The sequence below is a fragment of the Anabrus simplex genome, chromosome 1 (genome assembly GCF_040414725.1).
Source record: "Anabrus simplex isolate iqAnaSimp1 chromosome 1, ASM4041472v1, whole genome shotgun sequence".
NCBI classification, from domain to species: Eukaryota; Metazoa; Arthropoda; class Insecta; order Orthoptera; family Tettigoniidae; genus Anabrus; species Anabrus simplex.
The window spans coordinates 327,780,072-327,805,619 of record NC_090265.1 but is presented as its reverse complement, the minus strand read 5'-3'; the positions used below and the strand labels follow the sequence as shown (position 1 = coordinate 327,805,619).

The 25,548-nt window shown below is 38.4% G+C and overlaps 1 protein-coding gene across 1 annotated transcript in view; it reads right to left on the bottom strand.

The window, feature by feature from the left end:
* The window catches only part of cno (adherens junction formation factor afadin), a 1,322,290-nt gene that overhangs the window by 518,762 nt on the left and 777,980 nt on the right, over positions 1–25,548 (bottom strand). The window contains exons 3-5 of the mRNA XM_067134851.2: positions 12,138–12,330; positions 5,581–5,690; positions 1,846–2,011 (exon numbers count right to left, since the gene is read on the bottom strand). Of these exons, the coding sequence (XP_066990952.2) occupies positions 1,846–2,011; positions 5,581–5,690; positions 12,138–12,330 (469 nt within the window). The remainder of the gene's footprint in view (positions 1–1,845; positions 2,012–5,580; positions 5,691–12,137; positions 12,331–25,548) is intronic.

The window sequence follows — 25,548 nt, the reverse complement described above, 5'->3', positions numbered from 1 at the left end:
TTCTTGATACCAAGTTCCGATTCAGAACTAGGGAGCTCAGATATCAAGAAAAGGTTCACGTACTATACATTTAACAGGATAAATAAATAAATAAATAAATAAATAAATAAATAAATAAATATGGCATGGCAATCATAAATAATTCCACTAAACTCCATACTGCATATTTTCAGGTTACATCACATTTACTTCGGTTCTCAATCCAACTGAGTTGGTGTGGGAAGACATCAAGGATATAGTTATGAAGATTAATCTCAACAGATAAGCCTGAATGCAGCTACACTATATATTTACAGCAACTTGGTAGCCAGTAAGTTAGCCATTTGCATCCTTGCCCTTCATCCCATAATAATATGTGGAGAAAAAGTAGTAGACCCAAAGTGAGCTGCCGAACCAAACTAAACATTCCTTTCTTCACTGCAGCATTATTGTGCATTATTTCAAAGACGCAAATGAAGATGATCTTAACGATATTGTCGTTGAGGCTATGGTCTGAGATCACAAATATGATCAAAGTTCAAATTTAAAGTGCTTAACACAAGATTATAAACCCTCAAGGGAAAGAAAGGAGAGTTTCATTCTCTTAAATAATGTTGAAGCCTGGATAGGAAAGAGTAGCATTCTGAGGTTCAGAAAAATTCAAGGATTTTGCATATCTAATTCTGGTTTATTTTGGAAGGAAAAAAAAAGAGAATGTCCAAGAAAAGTAGTGGAAAAAGTTATGGTGCCAACATATTGGTTTAACCTGTTGACGAGTGCACCTAGGGACAGTCAATAGAGTGTATACAGCATTTGCAGTTTGGTCTCACATGAGGGAGCAGGGCATTTGTCGTTTTAGGCTAGTCCTAAGAACTTAATTGCTTACTGAAGTAATATAACATCTGGCGGCGTTTCTTGGAACTTTTTCAGTTATTCGAATAGTGTCACTGTACAAATCCTAGTTCTGTATGGTGGTGGTCTCTGACGGAAATGCTTATACTCCCTACAGTGTAAGTGTAAGTGCTTACAGTTTACAGCAATGTTACGATTACCACCAATGTGGATAGTTGTTTGTGCTCTTCGTAACTATAAATATTTTTGGTTTTCGTAAATATAACTCATGAATGTTTCTTCTTTTGTAACCTAGCACACAGAACCTTGAATAGTGTCAGATTCTACAGCATCTGTTACTAAGAACAAAATTTGTTCTCGCTTAACTTCACCATCCCACAAAAGCTGCATGGCATTCTCAAAAAATAGTGCTGAATGATCCATGAGAAGCATGCCAATTACAACATTTGCAACGTGCCTCCCACAAATATCCTTCATAGCCTTCCATTTCTAAGCTGATACACTGGCTTGTGAAATAAAACTTTACTGGCTTAAGAAATAAAACTTCCTGCTGTCTCAAATGTGAAAGAAGATTTAAACAAATTTTGGCACTATATTGCTGGAGACTGTTTGAACTGTGTTAACTTTGGACACGTTCACTGGATCATCACCATCTTCATCTTCAGGAACATTCAAAGGCCCTGTTGCACTTAAACATGAGTGTTAGGTAGTGTCGATAAGAAATGATATAATCTATAACTGAAACAACTAAAATTACAGTATGTTCTATATCACTTGATAAAAATGGAACAAACAAATATTGGTAAAACATAATCATAATAGAGAGTACAAACAAATATGGAAAACAATTCACAGAATGTAGGAGCAGTAAATTTGGAATGAAGTTTGAGAGAGAAAGCAGATAATTTTTAGCATGGTTTAAATGTTCCATATTGAGCAAATTATGAAGTGTGTGTATATATATATATATACACATATACTATCGATTTACACACACAATTATGAAGAATGTACCTGTATATAGCTTTTCTGCCACACCACCCGTTTCGTTTTCGTTATTACTCGGTGCATTCGTTTTAAGTTTGTTCATTTTCTCTTGCTTCTTTAATTGTTTCTTCTCACGTTTCGACAACTTACGTCGGAAGCTAGACCCACCTTCCTGGAAGCCCACTGCTGGTACCTGTGAAAAAAATTGTATTTCTGTTAACTAAAATATATCAATATGCATAAAATTTACTGAATACTGATGGAAAAACTTTATAATATAGAAACATTCTTGAATTTAAATACAAGGCCACAGAAAACACTAATTGGTTTTAATGAAGGAGACTGTACATTAGTTGTATATTTGGACAGTGGCGGTGATAGGGAGGCAGTCACACCCCACCACTTTGTGGAGAAAAAGTTTCATTTTTATTCCATTTTAGCCACCTAAAACTAGGAATTATAAAAACGTTTAACTAAAAAGGATTACTTAGCGGAAATATGCCATATGACGCAGCTAACCAATTCATACAGCAAGTAGTGGAGACTCGCGCAGCGTGTAGAAGCGTGATTAGTATCTTGCGGCACAGAACCTTACTTGAGCACTAAAAGTCTTATATGTGGATGAGTCCATGGGCTGCAGCATCAGTGAGTGGGGAGGAATGTTCGCTTCGCTAGTTGCTACCGAAGTGTTCAGACTGGCTTCTGGTGACTATGTTAGGGTGACATAGCTTCATTTCATTCCCAATAGCTCAGCAGTTGTTATCACTTCCACTACCTTCCTTCCACCATTTTCCCCTCCAAGCTCAGATCTTTGTGCAGGTTTGTGCCATCAGATAGTAATCGCACTTTCAGCAGGTGCTATGAGGAAGGACAGCAGGGATATATTTTTGCCAAGGTCATGGACAATGAGGTATGATTCACTCGCTTGCTACACACTGTCTAACTCAGATAATGTGTCTGTGCAGTTCTACCTAGTGTCTTCTTAGTGGATAGTCAAACATTAAATGACTTTTCTTTATTGCATAATCACATCATGTATGTCTGTTTAGTCCTCAGCCCGAAGGCTGGTTGGATCCTCAACAGCTCCGCCATCAGCTGTCATAGATGGCCTGGGCATCACTGAAGAGGCGTACTAGGGAAATGAGGAGTGAGGTAGTTTCCCGTTACTTTCCTCACCGAGCCATATTTCTATTTAACTGTGCCGGGTTGATGGCTCAGACGGTTGAGACGCTGGCCTTCTGACCTCAACTTGGTAGGTTTGACCCTGGTTCAGTCCGGTGGTATTTGAAGGTGCTCAAATATATCAGCCATGTGTCAGTAGATTTATTGGCACGTAAAAGAATTCCTGCGGGACTAAATTCTGGCACCTCGGTGTCTCCGAAAACCGTAAAAGTAGTTAGTGGGACGTAAAGCAAATAACATTATTTATTATTATTTCATTGTAACACATGTGTAATTGTCCTTTGATTAAAGTTTTATTGTACAGTATTCAATCAAGTTCTCAAAAAACTATTATTACCACAGTTAACTGTCAACCTTTACTACTCTCTCGAAGCATCAAAAACTTACCATTTTGTAGCTACTTATTTCAATTTTGCTCTCACCCCCTTCCCCTAACTAAATCACCCGTATTTCCGGTACTTCTTGCTGACTCTACATTTTTGTATCCCACCCTGCACTTCTAATTTCCTATCGCCACAACTGTATTTGGGAGACTAAAGATTGTGTAAATCCTAACTCAGGAGCAGAGAAAGAACCTTTACCAGAGTACAACTTACCCTATCTCTTGGAACAGTCTAACAGTTTAGGGTATTATGGGTAGCTTTGAAGGAAGAGAAGAGAGGCAGAAGACAAGATACATTTTAAAAATGAACGATAACATGTACAACAAGAACTGAGCATCTCAAATATCTGACAGTACAACGAGAATATATCAGGTAGCAGACAGACTTTCTTACGAGCTTATAAGCAATTGTTGTGCTCTTTATAAATCCTCCTTCATTCACTACAGCCTGAAGAGATCTAGGGGGGGAAAAAACACACACACACACACATTCATTCATTCTGAAACTCCACATGCCAACAAATACAATATTCAAATTCATCTTGGCCAAACCTTTAACTTAAATCAGAGTAATGACTGGACTTGACTTAATTTGAAGAATCCTGCACAATACCATCTGATGAAAGGTAGGTTTCAACCATTTAAAAAAAAAAAAAAAAGGCATTCACCTAAGATTTGTCCGCCTCTGTTGCGTAACGTTTAGCCCTATTAGCTGCAGTCCTCGGAGGCCCGGTTTCAGTTCCTGGTACTGCCAGAAATTGATGCTGTGATGATGATGATGATGATGCTTGTTGTTTAAAGGAGGGGAGGTATGTAGCTAAAATAGTACATGGAGCTGACCTCCATTGGGGGTATGCCCGAAAAAAGCTGCACCACCTTGGGATAAGAACATGAGTTTACTTCGTTTACCTAAGATTTCTTCAGTATCTTCTAATAAAATTGATCTATCAATAGTTGCATTAATAAGAACAAAATGGGTTTAAAAAAAAGATCCAATAATTCTCTCGCATGTTACAAGATCATCAGCTCCTAGCCAAAACGGCAAATACCTTATAGACATTGGAAAGGCTCAGGATTTGAGTTCTGCAGTAGTTCAACAATTTCAGTTAGAGATATAAACCATAACTCATACATACATTATATACCCAATGCAACCCATTACTCTGAGAAATCAGTGGCTAGATGACTTGACACAAACTTTACGAGAAATTGGTGGTGAGTTTATAAATGTAGCAAAATGACAATTCGCATAAACCACATGTGTTCCCATTGCCAAACATCAGGCTGAGTAGCTCAGGCAGTAAAATGCTTGCAATCAGAGCCAAATTGGCAGGTTTGAATCCAGCTCGATCCAGTGGTATTTGAAGGTGCTCAAATATGGTAGCCTCATGTCAAATTTTTTTTACCAGCACAAAGAAGAACTCCAGTAGGACAAAATGCCGGCACTATAGCATCTCCGAAAATCATATAAGTAGTTAGTGGAGCATAAAATAATAAGTGGGATACAGTGGTCAGCCTTATGCCCAGCCAGCTTTGCTCCCAGGAATTAACCTGGTACTTATTTTTAATGAAGGCTGAGTGAACCTTGAGTTCATGTGCCACTCCGTCAGCTGAAATCTTGTTTCTTAAATTTTTCAACTTCCTGATGGGGAATTGAACCCACGTCCTCTGGAGTGAACTGAGCACATCCTTACTGCCTTGGCTACACAGCCCCTCATTCTGTCACAACAGCACATGATTTTCATGAAATGGCATACTTTATATTAGGAAGGGAAAATTGAATGAACTTGATTTTGCATTAAACAACTAGTGTATCTCCAAATATAATCTCTAAAATAAATAATATTACGTTAAATTTCCAAATTTTCTTAAACTGAAAAGATATTTAAGCATTTTGTTTTACATACTGGTACTATCTTACACTGTACTTTAACTGAAAATAGATTATCAATAGCAGAAATGCAGTGAACTGTACCAACACACAACACTTGTAGACAATCAAATCTTTCTCAGTAGAAATGGAAATATGACAAAATTTCTCCAAACTGATATTTCCCCCCTTTGGAAAATTCACTTTAAAAAAATCAAAATGTGTAAACTTCATATCAAAACATCTAAAAATGGCAACATGATTAAAACCAGTTAATTAAGCTAGACTGTATCTGTAAGCCTTTTCCTTAAACTGTTGTGTAACTTACATTAGTCTTATCATCGATGCGTCGTAGAAGAAAACGACCCTCGCGATCATCCATGTGCCAATTCAGTTGCACCAGCAGGGGCTTCTCATCCACACCCAGCCTTCGCTCTTCTGGAAACAAGAATTCAAGGACAGGATTACCAGCAAACGTAGGAACTATTTCTAAGATTACAAACACATTATAGGTTATAGCCATCAAAATGTTTTGACATCTCTTCAACACAAAAATCTGTAGTAGCACTTGGAAACTTGGAAACAGTAGGAAGACAGGGGACATTCCCCAACAATATGTTAGTTTGACATAAAATCTGCATTTGTATGTTGGAATCAGGATTTCCCCCATTTCTACAACAGGTCAGCACATCTATCATGATTTGTTCTTATCTTATTCTGTGAGGTAAATTTCGAGTAACAGGTTTCAATCAATGAATATTCAAGATAAACTTAAATATTATAATTAAGCGGTCCGCCTATTCAATACAATATATAATTTATTAATATCTAGGATATGTTTCGTCCCCTAAGGGACATCAACAGCTAATAATAAATTAATATTAATATATCAGAAATAAATATTAAAATTGGAAAGACACATTAAAATTTTTGACAATTTAAAATAAGATCTTCAAATTTTGTTAAAATTGTAAGTCATAACAACAGGTAAAACAGTTAAATTGTCCATATTTCTCTTGTTGATGTTCTTGGAAAACACCAGTTTTGCTTATAAAATCTTAAAATATCATTTGTTGCAAATAGCACACTTGATTTGTATTCCTTGGTGAAAGATTTGTTGAAACTTAATAAGCATTCCTTAGATGGTATACTAAAATTTAAATGCTTCAGAATTTAAAGTCAGATCGGGGCCGTGACGGTAAAGTTCTGTGTGGTAATGGATATAATTTTATTCCTTATTATTGGCCCCGATGTGCGGAGAAGGACTCACTTCTACCGAGGTAAGTGTGCATCTGCTTTAAAACAATTACAATTTTAACAAAATTTGAAGATCTTATTTTAAATTGTCAAAAATTTTAATGTGTCTTTCCAATTTTAATATTTACTTCTGATATATTAATATTAATTTATTATTAGCTGATGATGTCCCTTAGGGTACGAAACATGTCCTAGATATTAATAAATTATATATTGTACTGAATAGGCGGACCGCTTAATTATAATATTTAAGTTTATCTTGAATATTCATTGATTGATTATAGTCAATACGGGATTAGTATTACTTGAAATGAAGCTGTTAAAGCTTATCACTTGTAAAGTAACAGGTTTAACAACAAAACTTTGCACTTGGAGTGAACAGGTGTTAATCCATTCTTGTTTCCAGGACAGGCTGGACCGGGCGAGTTGGCCGTGCGCGTAGAGGCGCGCGGCTGTGAGCTTGCATCCGGGAGATAGTAGGTTCGAATCCCACTATCGGCAGCCCTGAAAATGGTTTTCCGTGGTTTCCCATTTTCACACCAGGCAAATGCTGGGGCTGTACCTTAATTAAGGCCACGGCCGCTTCCTTCCAACTCCTAGGCCTTTCCTATCCCATCGTCGCCATAAGACCTATCTGTGTCGGTGCGACGTAAAGCCCATTGCTCTTCTTCTTCTTCAGGACAGGCTGGTGTAGACATTAGTGTCTGCCAGGGCCTTGGCTGTTCTTATTGGAGGATATCTAGAAGGGAGCCTGTTTACTTCAATGCCTGCAATATCCTTAAGCAGAGTGCTTTATTTTTTTTATTTTTTTCTCCCCGCAGGTGAGGTGGAAGATTACAACTCAGGGCTGGCAGCCAGAATCTTGGGGCAGAACTTAAATTCCTTAAAATATTTGTAATTGTTTATGATAGTTAAATTTCACACACCACAAACAGAGAGTAAACATATCTAGTCAACAGTATGATCTCATTCACTTCATTATAAAGTAAATATTGACTGACCTCTTAGAAGATTTAACACATGTTTGTAAGTCATGAAAGGATTAGAGAAAGAGTCACAGGAATATTTAGCCTGTGGATTTACATATGAAATACATAAAAAAATCAGCAGCATTTTGTACCTTCATCCACCAGTTCCTTAAAAGTGATGAAAGTATCTTTATGGCAATTTGATGTACCGATTTAGAGTGCATCAAAGAGTTTTAGCATCAACACACAAAGCTCACTCCATCATGTTTCATCCAATGAGTTACAGACAGGGTATTTATCCCTCACTCATTACACTTACAGCATTGACTACTATATAGGGATATTAAAATCAATGACAATCAAAGCTGAGAATATTTAATGGGTAACCCACACAAAAATGAGGTGAAATAAATGAAGTGATGTCTCTCACCAGTTAGAATATAGATAATGTATAGTTGTAGTTCACCCACAAGCAAACTGCTAATTCTTGTATGAACACATGTGATACATGAATGTGTAGAAATTGTTATGTCAGGCATCAACTCAAGTACCTGAGTGCTGGTCCCTTGGCTGCTGGTTACTACCTAGCAATGTTAACATTTAGGACAACAGGCTGAAGAAAAGGCTGGAACATTACTACTGCCACCTTGCAAATGAGTACTGGTGAAAATGGAATTGGTATGTTCAATTTTAATATGCTACAGGGATGTATTTATATGAAACAGCAGTAGTTTGTAGCTGAATCCATAAAAATTAACATGAACCTGAATACTACATACAAGATGCAAGATGTATACTTTCTTTTAATTAGCAAAATAAAGAAACACATCGAAACTAAATTTATGTTTACAATTTGTAAATAATGAATGTAAAGCTCTGATCAAATTATAAAATACGAACAATAGTAACTCTGAATGAAATGTAAATGAACTATCAAATTCTCTCATAAGAAAATAAGTTAACAGTAAGACACGAAATGAAAGAAAGAGAAAATGTTCAGTGAATGCATGCAAAAATATGATAAACTGTGTTTTCTTAAAAATTCAATATTGTGATCAAACTTCTATTAGACAGGGCATTATAATAAAATTTAAAAAACTTCAGTTGTAGTAAACTTCAAAACATCTTAAACCAAAGTTTATAAAACATATTTATACTGCTAATATTTCATTAGATCCTGTTAAAATCCTGACCAAGTTGCAGTACTCTAAGTCTGGTCTGTATTACATTATTATTGCATCCATACAGTTCACAATAAAATGGAAAATACTAACTATTCAATGAAAGAAAATGAAAATGCCCAATTCTGAAGAACTATAGAACTTCTTCAAACTATAGCACACACAATGTGTTTGGGAAGTTAATTTTATCCACAATGAATGAGTACAGATTAAGCTCAAGTTGCGAGTTTATGTTACACTTATTAAAAATAAAAAAATTCTAAATTAATAGTTGAACTTAACTGCCGTGTCATGATTAGCATAGGTCTTCTTTTTTTTTTCATACTGTTAGTAACCAATGAGTATAATTTGGTAGATTTTATTGAAAAATGGAATAAACTATTCACAAAATAGCAAAACTTGTTATATTTTATACTGGTGTACATAACAGTGCGGTGAAACTCCTCAAATGGGCTCCATTCGATGACAGAAAATTTTAATAATGTAAAATTTTTGTTTAAAACATAACTAATGCAACTCATATACATTTTATTGGACTTCAGAATACAATATAAAACAGAAAGCACTATAAAAGGACAGAGAAGATTCAATTCAAATATCCTCTCTCTAATATCTTGCGACAATATTGCATAGACTCAACTGTTCATTTTGACGTGTACAATCCTCACAATGCTGACTACTTAATGAAACATATATTCAACATATTCCTGTTATGTAAATGTTTATTCAATTACATACATGTTACATACATGTACTCCCATTAATAATAACCAATATACCTACCTTTCTTGTCCCCAACAACATGTAAAAATATTTGAAAGCTTACAAGTCCATATAGCAACCTTTTCCTCCTATACATTCTCTTTCAACTTTAATGTAAATTCTTCTCAGCTTTTCTTTACTTACTACTTTCTTTCACCTTCTTTACATTTTCTGTTACTTTCTTCTGTTTTATCCCTATTCCAGACATGCCATACTTCATTCCTCTTTTCATATCCGCAAGGTCCAATTACTTCTTCCATTCCCTTTCTGTTACATCCCTCCATTACATTAAAATCTCCCATGACAATCACTTCCACATCCTTTACCTCTCTCCTATATCTCCAGGAGAATTTGTGCATATCTTCCTTCTTTACATCCAGTCTGGGTTGCATACACTTCGATGAAATCCTTTACTCCATTCTCTGTCCTTAACTTCAATTCCTTCAAGATAGTGACAGGACACTAAAAGAATCTTCATCTCCCTTCAGATCTTCCAGAAAGTATGATCTACTGCCATAGGAAGTACAAGGGTCTTGGACTCTTTTGTGCACAGTGGGAGGCTATTCTCCAGCATATAAATGCCCTAAGGTCACTCCATAAGGATCAGAACCCACAGATCCTTTGAACTAGAAACCTCCTAGAAGAGAGCAATCAATGCCTATAGAAGCTTTTAAGTCACACTGAAAACTTGCACTGCACCGGAGATGGATTCTTAGACTCGAAGAAATTAGAAATCAACTCTGATATCTTAAGTACACTATATGGTCTCAGCTCCCTAAAAAAGGAAATGGTGTTGCTCCTTTTAGTGAATTAATGGATAAAGTACCACAAAGGCCTATCTTGCTGTAAATGGTGGGAGGCCTTGAAAGTGACAGAAGTTTATGCAATCCCTGGCAGACAATAATCGTTGCCAATATTGTTGCTATGAGATAGAAACTGTTGCCCATGACTTGGGATTCTGGACCACATGGGGAACTCTTGCGCAATACCAGACACCACCAAATATGAGCATGCTGCGAGATGCCGGGTACACTGTGCATGAGGAATTACACTGTTTCCTGGTCAACGGAAGCTCCCAGAAGATCGATATGATTGCCTTCGAAAATACTTTGATTTCTTACATGACTGAGCCAACTATCTGATTCAAAACCAGCCCCAACAAACCAACCAAATGACGTCAATGAAGAAAAGAAGAAGATTTACAAATGTACCACCCCTTCCACTGCCAAAAGTATGGACGAAGAAATATCGAAGTGAATGGGCTGCTGACTGGAGCAAGGGGAATGATACCAAAAAGCTTTGTTCTTTTCTGTCAATGATCTAACCTGCATCTGTCCATATTACAGAAATTAATCCTACATTCTTTGAAAGGATCCCTATCCATTCTGCAACACTCTTAGTGTCAACTATACATACCAGACAAACATTATATATAGACTACTTGTATCTATTTGATCTGTAAATATTTAATTTTTCTTGCTTGTCAAATATATGTTTTATAATTTTTGGCAGCCTCCTCTTGGGGGAAGTGTTTGTTCAGTTCTGAATTAAAATTACATATTATTCTATCACTTATGTAGTCCACTTTATATGTTCATCTAAGATATTGTACACTCCATTCTTTGCCTTATGGCCTCCTTTCCAGTACAGAGCATATCCCTTTCTGAACTACTTCTTTCCTTTTCCTATCCACTTAACATCATTCAATCCCATCATCACTATATTCTCCTCTTCCATGAAATCAATCATCACCTCTTCTGACTTTCCAGTCAGTGACATGAGGTTGATTACTGCCACCTTAATAATGTTGTCTACTCGTTACCCACTTCTTACAGTTTCCCCGGATAAGAACTGCAAGTCGCTTCTGCGGAATGCCCTAGCCTTTTCTGAGGTTGATTTAGAAGTGCCATTTTCATTGCAGGCTGTTATTACAATGGTGCTGTCACTCCTAAATGCATTTTAGAGCTACTGCCTGCAAGTGATCAGGTGATCAGGCCACTGCTAACACGGAGTAAAGACACCTTTTGCAGCTGCCCCTAACCCGGTGTCAGACACTACTCGATGGGTTCCAGACTCATTTCCTACACTGAGGGGACCATCACCTCCACCTAGGGAAACTCATCTGACCAAAGCCAATGGTCACCTTAGGGGATCAGGTGCCTGAAACTCGGCATTGAGACACTTGCTGTATGGTCTACTCATTACCGAAGCAAGGTAACTGGCCAGACAGATTTCAATTACTTCGTAATTTTCAAATCACCATTGTAACTTTCTTAATTTACTGCAGTCAAGTGACCAATTTTGATGGTATGGATAATATTCCTAAATTGTTAGGTCCTGAATTTCACTCTTGAGAAACAGGTCAAAAATATATCTTTGTAAATTAATGTTTGTTATGAGCACCAGGTTAATTCCTGGCAACAAAGGTGTCCCAACCAGATCACTCCCACCTACCTCATGTAAAGGCACCTTCCACTCCTCCAGAGGCTTTGATTTGCATGTAAACAATGAGGTCATAGCAAATACAAATATAAAATGAAGGGCCACAGACATAAGTACATAAAACAAAACTAGCACCTACTTCCTGGAACTGTGGAAGTCAACCCCAAGTCACATGATAACTTAAATTAAGGTCATAACTTTTATAGTAATTACTTTAGCAACAGAAGATGGGCAAGGTAACTGAAATTCAGAAAAGAAGCATACAAAATACACACCTCCATTTTCATGGATCTCATAGAGCGCATATTCGGGGATGGAGAGCATACGCATGTCGGGCCGGAACTTCTCGATCAATGTCTCAATAACAGCCTGTGAGGTAGCGTCCGAAGCAACACGGATACACTTGGTGGCAACCTTCTGTCCGGAGTCTTGGAAGTAAAAGCGCATCACACCATGAAATTCCAAATCCTGTAACACCGAAACAATCATATTGATCCAACTTTTCATATAACAGAAATGGCAGCTTGAAACAAATTTCTCTAAATACATTTCATTACAACAGATAGTAGATTTATGATTCATAATTATTGTCTAGTTGTGTAAAGTGTTTATTAGCCCCCTTTGCTCCAATAATATGAGACATTCTATGTAAACTGAATTAAAGAAATAAAAACACTTTCTCTTTTTGTGTCCGTGGTCTGTGCATCTCCACATTAAGTGTGTTATAATTTTGTATTCTATCTCATAAAGAACAGGTAAGTTCAGAATTTTATATTGTAACAACAAACTGTTTCTTAGCTCTGATAAGAAATTACAACATCTTTAATCCCACCAAGATACTAACAAGATTAGGGATCAATCGCTGTAACTCCACAATTTTTCAGGTAACAGCTAAATAAACAATGTGGCTGTTCCTCAAGAATACTTGAAAAAAGATCCTCTATGGATCGATGATAGTGTGTTGGCCTCCGGAAGCTGGCAGAGGTAGTTTGAATTTTTGAAGAGTGGAAAAAAGTCCAACTGACATCCAATATAGCACAATATCGGCATGTAGAAAATTTCTGATATACATTTGGTGTTTAACTGGAGAAAAAAATGTATTTATATATATATATAAAACTCAGCCATAATTCATCCAACAGTGAATCAGTTTTGCTGTCTTCTGAGTGAAGTGGAACATCAAAATTGGCATGCAAGTACCCTAAATGGCATAAAATTAAACTTCCCACCTATAGTAGCTGTGGTCATATATTTATCATACTTTAATAACATCTCAAAAGTACTGAGAATAGTCTTCATGACAATGAGAGACTAAGAAAAAATAGGAAACCAAAAGCTTTCAAATACAGTATGTTAGTTTAGCACTTATAATAAATTTAAATAAATATGATTAAATGAACATCAGAAATCGATATTGCTATTCCTTCTGCTTAATTGATATGAAATGGCGTATGGCTTTTAGTGCCGGGAGTCTGGTTCGCCAGATGCAGGCGACCTGCGCATCATGATGAGGATGAAATGATGATGAAGACGGCATACACGCCAGAGAAATTCACCAATTAAGGTTAAAATTCCCGACCCTGTCGGGAATCGAACCTGGGACCCCTGTGACCAAAGGCCAACACGTTAACTATTTAGCCATGGAGCCAGACAGTGAATTGATGAAAGAATGTTAACCTCGTCTGACAACTTCAGTTAAAATAGAGTTTGAACCACTGAACCCAGCAGTAAGGGGCCGGCACGCTGCCGCATGAGCCACGGAGGCTCTTGTATTCTGACAAGAAAACTGACGTAATTGTAATGGCATAGGTATGTCGAGTTCGGTCTCATATTCGTCTGCCTGTGTCTGTTGCAGCATCACGGGAAAATGGATGGGTGGGTTTTAATGAAACTTGGTGTTTCAGTTTAGAGTAAGGTCTATAAGTCAGTTATAAGTTGACCAAAAAAACTGCATGTGCTTCAGTAGGAGCCTACAGCATAAAACTCGATGTATCTCTCTTTCGGTTGGTTTTACACGAAAATAGCTCATGACGAATGTTTGTTCTACATATACTTGTATCCGATATAGTGAAAAAAAAGGGGGGGGGGAGGGAATATCAGTGGCAGCCGTATGCAAGCTTAAGACCAAGAGCCGGTAACTAGCTCTACAAATGTGCTATGAGATCGTTTCGGGAATGTTTTAAAGGATTCGTACACCTGTCAGTATTTTTTCAATTCCCATTCACATGATACATGGCTTCCTTTTATACCGGAAGGAAGAGATCGAATCAAAATCAGCAACAATGTAATATATATATATATGAAAGTGCAAAGGGCCACAGAGAGCAAGAAAGAAGAGTACGTCACAACAAGCCGCTGACAGGGAGAGGCATATTCACTTATGTGCCTCAGAATCTGGGAAACAATGTGAGAGGTGGACAAAAAGGCCATCATGCACATGCTAGGTCATTGTCCTGTCAACATCAGGTACTACAGCAAGTAGTACGTAACTTCCTCTCCTTGATGAAGTTGGGAGTTGGTAATAATTCTCACAGGTTGCTTGCCGAACTGATTCTTCTCTCCTCGCATTTCCTAAGTGTTAGCCTCAATAACAGTTATGTGTCCTCGTGACTTCTTTTGTCCATTAGCTCACATCAGACGTACGTTTCTGTCAGTACTCGAGCAGCTGTAGAGAAGAAAAAGGGTCAATAGTCTATAGAACATTTCAAGGCATCACTGAAGGCCGGCCCATTGAGAGAACTGCACTGAGAAGAATAACCCACTGTCACTCATCCCGGAGGTCGACCCTATCAAGCATCTCATTTAACAGTCCTACCACGACCATCGGGTCACCAGGTCAATGGTTCAAATCTATACTCGCGTTCAGTAAGTCAAACGAAGCAAGTACGCGAACACCCGTACTACAGTATGAGAGCCAATTAGCCTGCGCGATTTTCCACGCAAATGACGACACAATGGTAGTGCTAGGGCACCATTAAACTCGCAGACTCCCCAAAAAATATAGTATAAAGCTGTTGATACTATGATGAAAGCCACAGGACCTATATTGTCACGTAGAATCCGAACCACAAGGACGTAACCATTTATTTCGAAAATCTCACATGCACTGACTGGGATTCGAAACCCAGCTGCTTTGACGTAAGTAATTGACGATGTCACTGAGCTATCAAGCCACCAACAAAACCAGGAACATGGGACTGATAACCAAGAGACATCAACTCGCTAAATCAAGAAACAATGCAACCCAGTCTTTGCCATTTATGATAACGCTCAATAATGTTTCTATACATTATTAAGTAGGCTGATGGTCATACGAGGAATAATGAGCCTCCTATTTTCACGCTCTTCAATCAATCAATCAATCAATCAATCACTACTGATCTGCGTTTAGAGCAGTCGCCCAGGTGGCAGATTCCCTAACTGTTGTTTCCATAGCCTTTTCTTAAATGATTGCAAATAAATTGGAAATTTATTTAAAATCTCCCTTGGTAAGTCATTCCAATTTCTAACTCGCCTTCCTATAAACGAATATTTGCCCCAATTTGTCCTCTTGAATACCAACTTTATCTTCATATTGTGGTGATCTTTCCTACTTTTAAAGACACCACTCAAACTTATTCGTCTAGTGATATCATTCCACGCCATTCGCCCTTCTCTTTCTTTCGCCGATTCCTTAATTCTTTGAAGGGTTGGACCTCTTCCTTTCTACCTTGTGTTTAATGTTAAGTGAGTCTGGCTCCTTGGCTAAATGGCTAGAGTACCGGTCTTCAGTTCAGACGGCCCGGGTTCGATTCCCACAGGTCCGTTGATTTTTAACTGACCCCAACTTGGCAGGTTCGATGGTCCGGTGGTATTCGAAGGTGCTCAAATACGTCAGCCTCGTGACGGTAGATGTATTGGCACGTAAAAGAACTCCTACGGGACTAAATTCCGGTACCTCGTCGTCTCCGAAAAACCGTAAAAGTAGTTAGTGGGACGTAAAGCCATTATTATCCAGCCTACCCTATGACTACGAGTCATGCTCATGACCTCTCGAAATTGTCTGTTTTATATTGGGAAGAACAGCTCAGTATTCTCTCAGCTAGTATGTCGCATCATTGCACAATACTTCAATAAATGTCCGACTCGTTGGCTGAAAGGTCAGCGTACTGGCCTTCGGTTCAGAGGGTCCCGGGTTCGATTCCCGGCCGGGTCGGGGATTTTAACCTTAATTGGTTAACTCCAATGGCATGAAGGCTGGGTGTATGTGTTGTCTTCGTCATCATTTCATCCTCATCACGACGGGAGTCAAATAGAAAGACCTGCACCTGGCGAGCCGAACCCGCCCTGCGATATCCCGGCACTAAAAGCCATACATTTCATTACTCCAATAAATCACGAGATCACCGGTGTACGTAGACAGTAAGTGAGCTGACTGGCTCAATAGCTTAAATAGAAAGATGTTTAATTAGAAAGCCAGTGTGCTACTGTACATCTCGTGTAGCCTATACAAAATATGACGATCTGAAAATCCTCTGCTGATAGATAAAGACATGTTCAAAGACGACCAAGCTAGTTGGCCGTGCGTTTAGGGTCGCGTAGCTATGGACTTCCATTCGGCGGATGGTGGGTTCGAATCCTACCGTCGTCAGTCGTTAAGATGGTTTTCCGTGGTTTCCCATTTTCACACCAGGCAAATGCTGGTGCTGTACCTTAATTAAGGCCACGGCCACTTCCTTTCCACGTCTAGCCCTTTCCTATATCATCGTCGCCATAAGACCTATAACCTTGTCGGTGCGACGTAAAGCAACTTATTTGATTTATATTTAATATGTAGGCTACTTATCGTGGACACAGGTATTTTTACATCTAATTCTGTTATATAATACAGTTGTGACTTTCAGAAAAATGTGGAAAACCATAAGGTAGGGCCTAATGTACACAATTTGAGTTATTATTATTATTATTATTATTATTATTATTATTATTATTATTATTATTGTTGTTGTTGTTGTTGTTGTTGTTACCGTGGATGGTGGATCAACAGAGGTGAAAGAAGGTGCCGGAATGAATGGGTCTAACTACAGAGTCAAAGTTAATTTACAATTTTAACAAAGGTTATTTTTTCTTTCTTAAAAATGTATTTCGTAAAAATTACAAGTAACAAAATCACAGGTACTAGTAGCAAAAGACAAGTCTAGTTAAGACAAGATTGTTGGTATAAACAGAACTTGTGCTTTAAGTCCTCACTTAACACTTCCTGAGCTTCGACCTTATTTCTACAAAGATCATTATATTATGCAAGGGCAGAACACCCCTCAATACATGGAGCACTAGCGCCGTAATTCACAATGTCAATTTACAATTTACGATACTTGAAAAGAGCAGACACGCTCTCAGCTTTTCAATCCTAGTCAAGGCAACACCAAAAATATCTTACAATTTCTGGCCTTCCATGGCCCAGCTTACAAATTGAAACAGGGGTATCTCGTACCCAACCTACAGGGCCTTCGAGTAAAAGAAATAACCGTTAAATAAATGGCCCGAACAAAAAGGAAGGAGGCGAATACTTGCACTCTTCTATGTAGCTTCCTAAAACCTAACGGGCACTAGGCCGATGAAACAGGGGCTATTCCCAAACTATGGAGGTGACGCGTATATGAAAGAAATTTTAAAACATTAAGGAAGAGAAGAAAATCAGTTACCAACACGTAGTCACCTCAAACCAAAATGAAGGGGAGCTCGAGAGGATAAATCACTCTCTATCCCCGAATTACAGTAACAGATTTTATGAAGTTTTTACATAAACCGGCAGAGAATTACATGTTTAGAAAGGAAGGTTACATTGTAAAGGTTTCGGACCTTTCCCGCGGGTTAAACTGCTGAGCTAGCAAGAAATAAAGATGTTAAACGGCCATTACCTTGCTGAAGACCTGCTGCCTGATGAAAGAGGCGCCTCCCGCCTCCTGCTTCATGTACACACACTTAGTTAGATGTTGATCAAGTGGCCAAGAGATGAGAAAATCAGCTGTTTATAAACCCTCGGGGAAAGTTCGAGACCTTTCATGAATAAAACAGCCACACCCTCTCAATTTTATTGGCTAGCTTAAAGTTACACACCAAATCGAAGAAGCAGTCTGTGATTGGCAGGAAATTAATTACAGAAATTCTGGATTGGCTAAATTCAAAACTGGCGGAAGGAAAAGCTAAATATTGCCAACCCACAAATAAATGAACAAACTTTAGTAAAGAACAAACTTATGAATACAAAATTTCTTCAAATAAAGTTCCTTCTCTTCGCACCAGGGTGCACGATCATAGTTTTTGTAGTGACATCCGTTGCAGAATGTCCACACTTCTTGATCAATGAAGAACTAAACAAATAGAAATACACACAGTACTGGCAACTTCATAATCACAAAATTACGGTAGTGACATCATCTAAGGAAAAGTTTAAATAGGACTAGTTACAAGTTCAGTGTTTCTCCAGTAGGGGAGTTCTTATTGGCGCAAGATTTAAATGTGCGGCGTAGAGGTGTACCTCCCGGTACAATTATTATTATTAACTACCGGTACGTAAGTTCTGTGTTTTAATAAGCGTGTATTGTATTGCACAAGTACTTTTTATTCTGCATTTCAATTTTTAATTTATTTATTTTGTATTATGTACTTACCGAGAATATAATGAAATTTCCAAGTTCTTTGAAATCATTTAAGAAAAGACTAGGCAAACAATTGATAGGGAATCTCCCGCCTGCGCGACAGCTCTAAATGCAGGTCATTGATGATTATGTCTACAAATAGTTTTCATCTAACTCTATATAATTATTTAATGGAGTTGTCACTGTCGGGGGAAGGCTTTGTAACATTAAAACTTGATGCAAAGAAGTGGCTGCAAGAGGATCGAGAATCTGAAAGCTAGATGACGCATAGGAAAACAGTTCATAGAATGAAGACCAGATGGCAGCAGCAAGCAATGAATGTTGTTGCTGCTGTCTTATCAGTACACACTACACAGGTGCAATTGTATCAATGACTCTAATGAGCCGTGAATCGGCTCACTGTATCGATTCAATAACGTGAACGGAATCAAATGAATCGATTCAGTAAAATGAATCGAATATCCCATCACTACACGTGAGAGCCTATATGATATGTGACACTGAGGAAAGTTCAGCCGCTGATTATATCCTAAGTTATCATATCATATCTCCCTCCATAATTCCACTTGACCGTGTATCATGTTCCAAGAAGTCAGACAAAATTTAATGCAGCTAAGCATACCGTCAGAATACATTCATGTACTGAAGGAATGACATAAAGGTGTAAGGATCTTTTCCAGGTATGGGAAATATATAGGGCAAAAGTTTTTTTTCTAGCTGCTTTACGTCGCACCGACACAGATAGGTCTTATGGCGACGATGGGACGGGGAAGGGTAGGAGTTGGAAGGAAGCGGCCGTGGCCTTAATTAAGGTACAGCCCCAGCATTTGCCTGGTGTGAAAATGGGAAACCACGGAAAACCATTTTCAGGGCTGCCGACAGTGGGGTTCGAACCAACTATCTCCCGAATACTAGATACTGGCCGCACTTAAGCGACTGTAAGGAAAAAGTAACTGAGACTGAATTATAGTTACCTGAGAAATATCTTACAAAATTACAAATTACTTTTACAACATGTAATCACTAACAATTAGAATTACTTCACAGAACACCAGTCTTAAGTATGGATACCATTGACTTCTTTTTTCGCATGGACTACAATTATGGGGTATGACCTCCGAAGAGGCCTGGCGCAGGCCTTTCCAACTGACGCCCTACAGGCAGCCTGCGTATATGTGAAGATGGGGGCCTGCCTGTGATGAATCCTAATACGGCACCCACAACCACATGCCAGCCCTTTTGCCAATCTTAAATTTCTGGCAGTACCGGAAATCGACCCCCCACCCCCACCCCAGAGGACGGCAGGTAATAATGCTAACCGTTACACTACAGAGATGAAAATAATATACAGTTGTTAATCTGAAGTATTAAAAACAATAAAATTGGTCAGCTTGGTTGCAATAAGGAGTTATGCTGATGATTAACAATTAGTTCATTTTCCCCTCGTTTCTGTTTCTATGCGATTTATATCGATTACTGAAAAGTAACGATTGCAATTTTATTTCAAGAATTACGAGTAAAATTTACATTGTGTAAAAATTACTTTAAAGTATTCAGTACAAGTAATTCAATTACTTTTTTTCAATTACTTCCGAACTCTCGATATTTTTCATCCTTCAAACACAGTCTACATTATTCGGGACCGAATACGCGATCGTGGGCCTAACATTCAGGCCTGCCTCATTCGTCTGTTTGTGTCGCTTTCTGTTGCATTCTCAAATTGTTCTTAAAACAATTTTGGTACATCGATCACGCATGATCCTACCCCAAAACATGACCGAACCCCCTTCTTGCTGATGGCGCTCCAGGATGAAGGGATCGTTCCATCTCTCAGCTTATCGTCTCCAGACTCTAATACTCATGTTGTACAGGTGCAAGCTTAAGGTGCCCTCATAAGAAAAGAACGTATGATTCCAACGTTCCTGGTGCCATCACTGACATGGGCTATGAGTTGTAGCCCACCGTACGCGAACTGCCCTAGTGCCCTATGATGTGGTTTAAGAGATGTTTTTGGTAAAGGCCTCCTTAATACCAGTCTTCCGTCGTGCAGCTGAGTTCGCCCTCTCTAACCTGACACAGTATCTCCGGTGGCCCTCCGAAGATCCTGGCGCACCGAGGTGGGAGTAACAGTGGGCCTATGACGTACTAGGAAGCAACAAATACCGATCCTCACCAGTAGTGGCGATTGGGAATTAGAAGTGTACAGACAACAGAGAGTAGCCGGGTTGAGGGATATAGCGGGTGGAGGGGGGGATACACATCAAAACTGAACAAAAAGCTACAAAATGGTCAGTTTTTAATGCTCTTTGAGTGAATTTCGACAGAGAGGTAAAAGTTGACAGTTTACCAACTTAGGTGCGGTAATAATAGATTTTTGACATTTTGATTCAATACTGTACAATAAAACTTTCACCAAAGAAACAATATTACACACGTATTACAATTAAATAGAAGTACGGCGTGATTATAAAATTTTAAAAAATCATTTAGTATTTGACTACACTCTAAGAAACTGACAGACAATATTAAAAGAGACTCCAGACTGACGAATGCACGCGGCAAGCAGGTGAATCATACCTCAGTGTCCACGACCTTGGCAAAAAATACACCCCTGTTACCCTTCCTCACAGCATTTGCGAAGTCTCCACTACTTGCTGTGGCGCTATACAAATCGATTAGCCGCAACGAACGACATTTTGTGCGTATTTTCGATAGTAATTTTGCTAATAATTTAAAATTTTTACAAATTGTTTTTTTTTTAAATAATTCCTATAATTCCTAGTTTCAGCTGGCTAAAATGGAATAAAAATGTAATGTTTTCTCTACAAAGTGGGAGGGTGACTGCCCCCTTCGCCCCCTTTAGTCACCGCTACTGATCCTCACTGCGAGTTGTTTTGCGTATCCGTTGTCGACCAGCAACCGTTTGTCTCTCCTTGAACTTGTTCCAAACACGAGCGACGACATTCATTTGTCCCCATCCATCGTACCAATGTCCCAATTCGAATGCGGTCTGTAGAAGAAATTGATACTCTTACAACGTTTACCTCAGTGATTATGTTTAACTGACCAACACGATAAATGTCTCTTATCGGATAAATATCGACCCTGATCCGAGTTGTCTCTACTTAATGCAAAGCCAAGAACGATAATATATGCGCAGCTCTACCCACCTTCTCGTTGGCACAAAACGCATCAAACTTGCATTATCCATACTGTAGGCCTATTAGCGATAAGGTCGGCCTCCAGGTTACGTTATCTCTAGACGAGGTTACATTATACACCGAAGGTAAAGATGAAGCAAGTGTTATCCAAAAGCAGACACTTGATTGATGACTTTTCTAGCTAATTACAAGGTCCATTTCTTTGGGCGCTCACTTCTTGTGACCACGATACCTGGATCGGATTCCCGAATATTCGATCGAGAGACTCTTTAGAACGTAAGTTCGTAAGTTCTCAGCAGCTGAAAGATACTGAACACATATTATTATTATTATTATTATTATTATTATTATTATTATTATTATTATTATTATTATTATTATTATTATGCAAACGACAACGTATTTAATCTTTATTCTATCGAGAGACTCTTTAGAACGTAAGTTCGTAAGTTCTCAGCAGCTGAAAGATACTGAACACATATTATTATTATTATTATTATTATTATTATTATTATTATTATTATTATTCAAACGACAACGTATTTAATCTTTATTCTACAATACCCGATGCCGGCAAAACCCTTCTTGTTTTACACCTATTCACATAACCAAACCAACTAGGTAAATTATAATTATTTTCTATGTGATTCGTATGTTTATGTTGCTGATGATGTTGTTTAACGATTAAACCACAGACTGATTTGATGCAGCTTTCCATACCGCCCTACCCTTTGCTAAACTTTTCTTCTTCTCTTCTCTAATTTGACGAATGTGTATAATATATTTTTTACAATTTTCTTTACGTCACACCGACACAGATAGGTCTTACGGCAACGAGGATATGGAAGGGCTACTAGGATCGGGGAGGAAGCGACCGTGACCTTAATTAGGGAACAACACCAACATTTGCTTGGTGAAAATAGGAAACCACGGAAATCTATCTTCAGGGCTGCCGACAGTGGGGTTCGAACCCACTGTCTCCTAAATGCAATAATAATAATAATAATAATAATAATAATAATAATAATAATAATAGTAATAATAATAATACCGGGCGAGTTGGCCGTTCGTGTAGAGGCGCGCGGCTGTGAGCTTGCATCCGGGAGATAGTAGGTTCAAATCCCACTATCGGCAGCCCTGAAAATGGTTTTCCGTGGTTTCCCATTTTCACACCAGGCAAATGCTGGGGCTGTACCTTAATTAAGGCCACGGCCGCTTCCTTCCAACTCCTAGGCCTTTCTTATCCCATCGTCGCCATAAGACTTATCTGTGTCGGTGCGACGTAAAGCCCATAGCAAAATAATAATAATAATAATAATAATAATAATAATAATAATAATAATCGTTTCAGAAAGATTCTCCAATTGCTTTATATCTGAAGACGCGGCCTGATATTAGAACTTTGTCCTACTGTAGTTCTTAATGCGGTGGATGCCAAAGACACGGAGTTGTCACATTTAAATTCCCCCAAATCTCACCGATCTCAACTGGGTTCGAACCCGCTATCCTAGGAACAGAATGGCAATGACTAAGCACTGTGCCACTAAGATCGGCCTTTGTACAATGGATTGTGAAAATGAAGTGCCATGTTCTGTACCTTATTTCAAATAGACGATCTGTATAAGATAACGTTACAGACTTCCCACAACCTAGGAGACTAATGATCAGCTGCAGTTCTAATATTATGTCAAAAAGGTAATGAATATCCATGTAGATTTCCTTTCAGATATACGACCTGGCGATAAAATACAATATCATCATCATTAAATAGTTTATCAGTCCAACGACAAGTGTTCTTCTCTTATTGATTTCCTTCATCCTTTGCCAACTTCTAGATGTCAGTGGTTTGTCGAAATAATGGGTTTTATTGATTTACTTAATTGTAAAGACCGTCCTCTTGAGCGTTTTTTCTATGACTTCACCCTCGAAGGTCACAGGTTGTGTACGCAGTTCTTCATAAACCCTCTGTACGGAATATATAAATACTTTTTCTCCACCTTCCTTTAACTCTCTCGTTGCCTGCTGAATCTCAATAACAATTTTAAAAAATTACTATATATGAAATCATGGGTGACTACAAGGCTCTAGGGTACTATAACAAATTTATAAATTAATAGTTTACAGCAGTTATGAACAAATGAAATTTAAATACCACAGAATTTGTGATTTGCCGCACAGTGAGTGCTTCGACGTGAGGATGAATGTAAACGGTGACTGGATATTCTGATGGAACCATTCCGTGCCTTAAGGAGGCCATGGCACTGAATGTTTACGCACCATCAGATTTTAAATTTATCCTGTCTTTTCACTTCGTAAACAATAATCGTTTTATGATGAATAAAATAATACTGGTCATAAAATCTGTTTCAATAAGATCTAAGAAATGCAAATCACGACACATTGAACAAAGCCATGCACATTTAGAATGCGATCTTGGTTGTTACAAGTTTTTGCTACGGCAAGCTTGTAACAAACAGTGATCCGTATATCTGAAAGATTGCGCAGAATCCTAAATTTAGATCGGAATGCTTATAGTTTCTGATACCACTGTCATTAATTTAGCTTTCATTAACACAACACTTTTCTCTACCTTTAATACCCAAGAAATAAGATACCGTATGTTCTTCTATGTAAGGTATTGAGTGTTTAACCCTGACAATTACACCATACGACTTTCTGACGTGTCGTGCGAATGGACGCCAACTAGCACGTTTTTTCTCGTCTGCCTATATCAAAATTCACACTTTTTATTGTAGTCACTCCTTACAACGAAAGTTTTTAAATTGTTCAATATCAAATGGTGATATAGATATGCAAGCTGAAACAATTCTTTTACTTTTTCAGTCGTTCTTTTTCCTTGTAAATTAAAATGATCGAATTCAATAAAACTTGCAACTGGTGCGAACTATTTCTAGAGCATAACGCCAACCGAAACGTAACTTTAAATAACAGGCTTTGAGTGGCACGTCATCGAGACGTAACTAAAGCGATATTTATAGACGCGTTACTGTCAGGGTTAACAAAACTTACAATCTGCAAAATAAACTGTCAAGAGCCCTTCTTTTCTGTTACGAACAATGTATGGATGCTTATGGTTGAATGTTAAGTGCAAATAAAAACAGCCAAACCTGGGCGAGTGTTTATATTACCTTAAAAGGCCTGCAAAAGAATCTTACTGTTGTAGTTTCTGCCGTTTTTACTACAGTGCCAACGGACAACGCATTGTATCTTACTCTACTAATCACCGAAAGTCTTCAACCACACTATGTGGATGCTACCGGCAATTTAATCCACTTGTTTAGTTGCATCTAGAGATTACCCGTCTCCGTAAGATACGGCATGTGGCAGAAAGCACCAGTATAACTGTGGGGAGGGGGGGGGGGAGGAGGGAGGTGTGAGCAAGATTACTTGACATTCATATTGGCTAATGTCTTCTTCTTTGGTAGGTCTTTTCTTCCTATCGCTTTTCCCACACATGTGGGGTCGCGGGTGCGTACTGCGTCGCACAAGTGGTTTTGGTCCTGTTTTACGGCCGGATGCCCTTCAAGACGCCAACCGTATTATGGTGGCATGTAATCACTATTGCGTGTTTCTGTGTTGGTTGGTAGTGTGGTAAGTTGTCTGAATATGAAGAGGAGAGTGTTGGAACGGACACAAACACCCAGTCCCCCAGCCAGAAGAATTAATCAGAAGCTATTAAAATCCCCGACCCGGCCGGGAATCAAACCCGGGACCCTCTGAACCGAAGACCTCAACGCTGACCATTCAGCCAACGAGTCGGACTCATATTGGCTAATGTACAATATACTATTTAAAATTTTCTATGCGTGTGAGAGAGTGTGTTAGTGTAATGCAAATCTGTTAGATTATAAGTTAATGTAAAT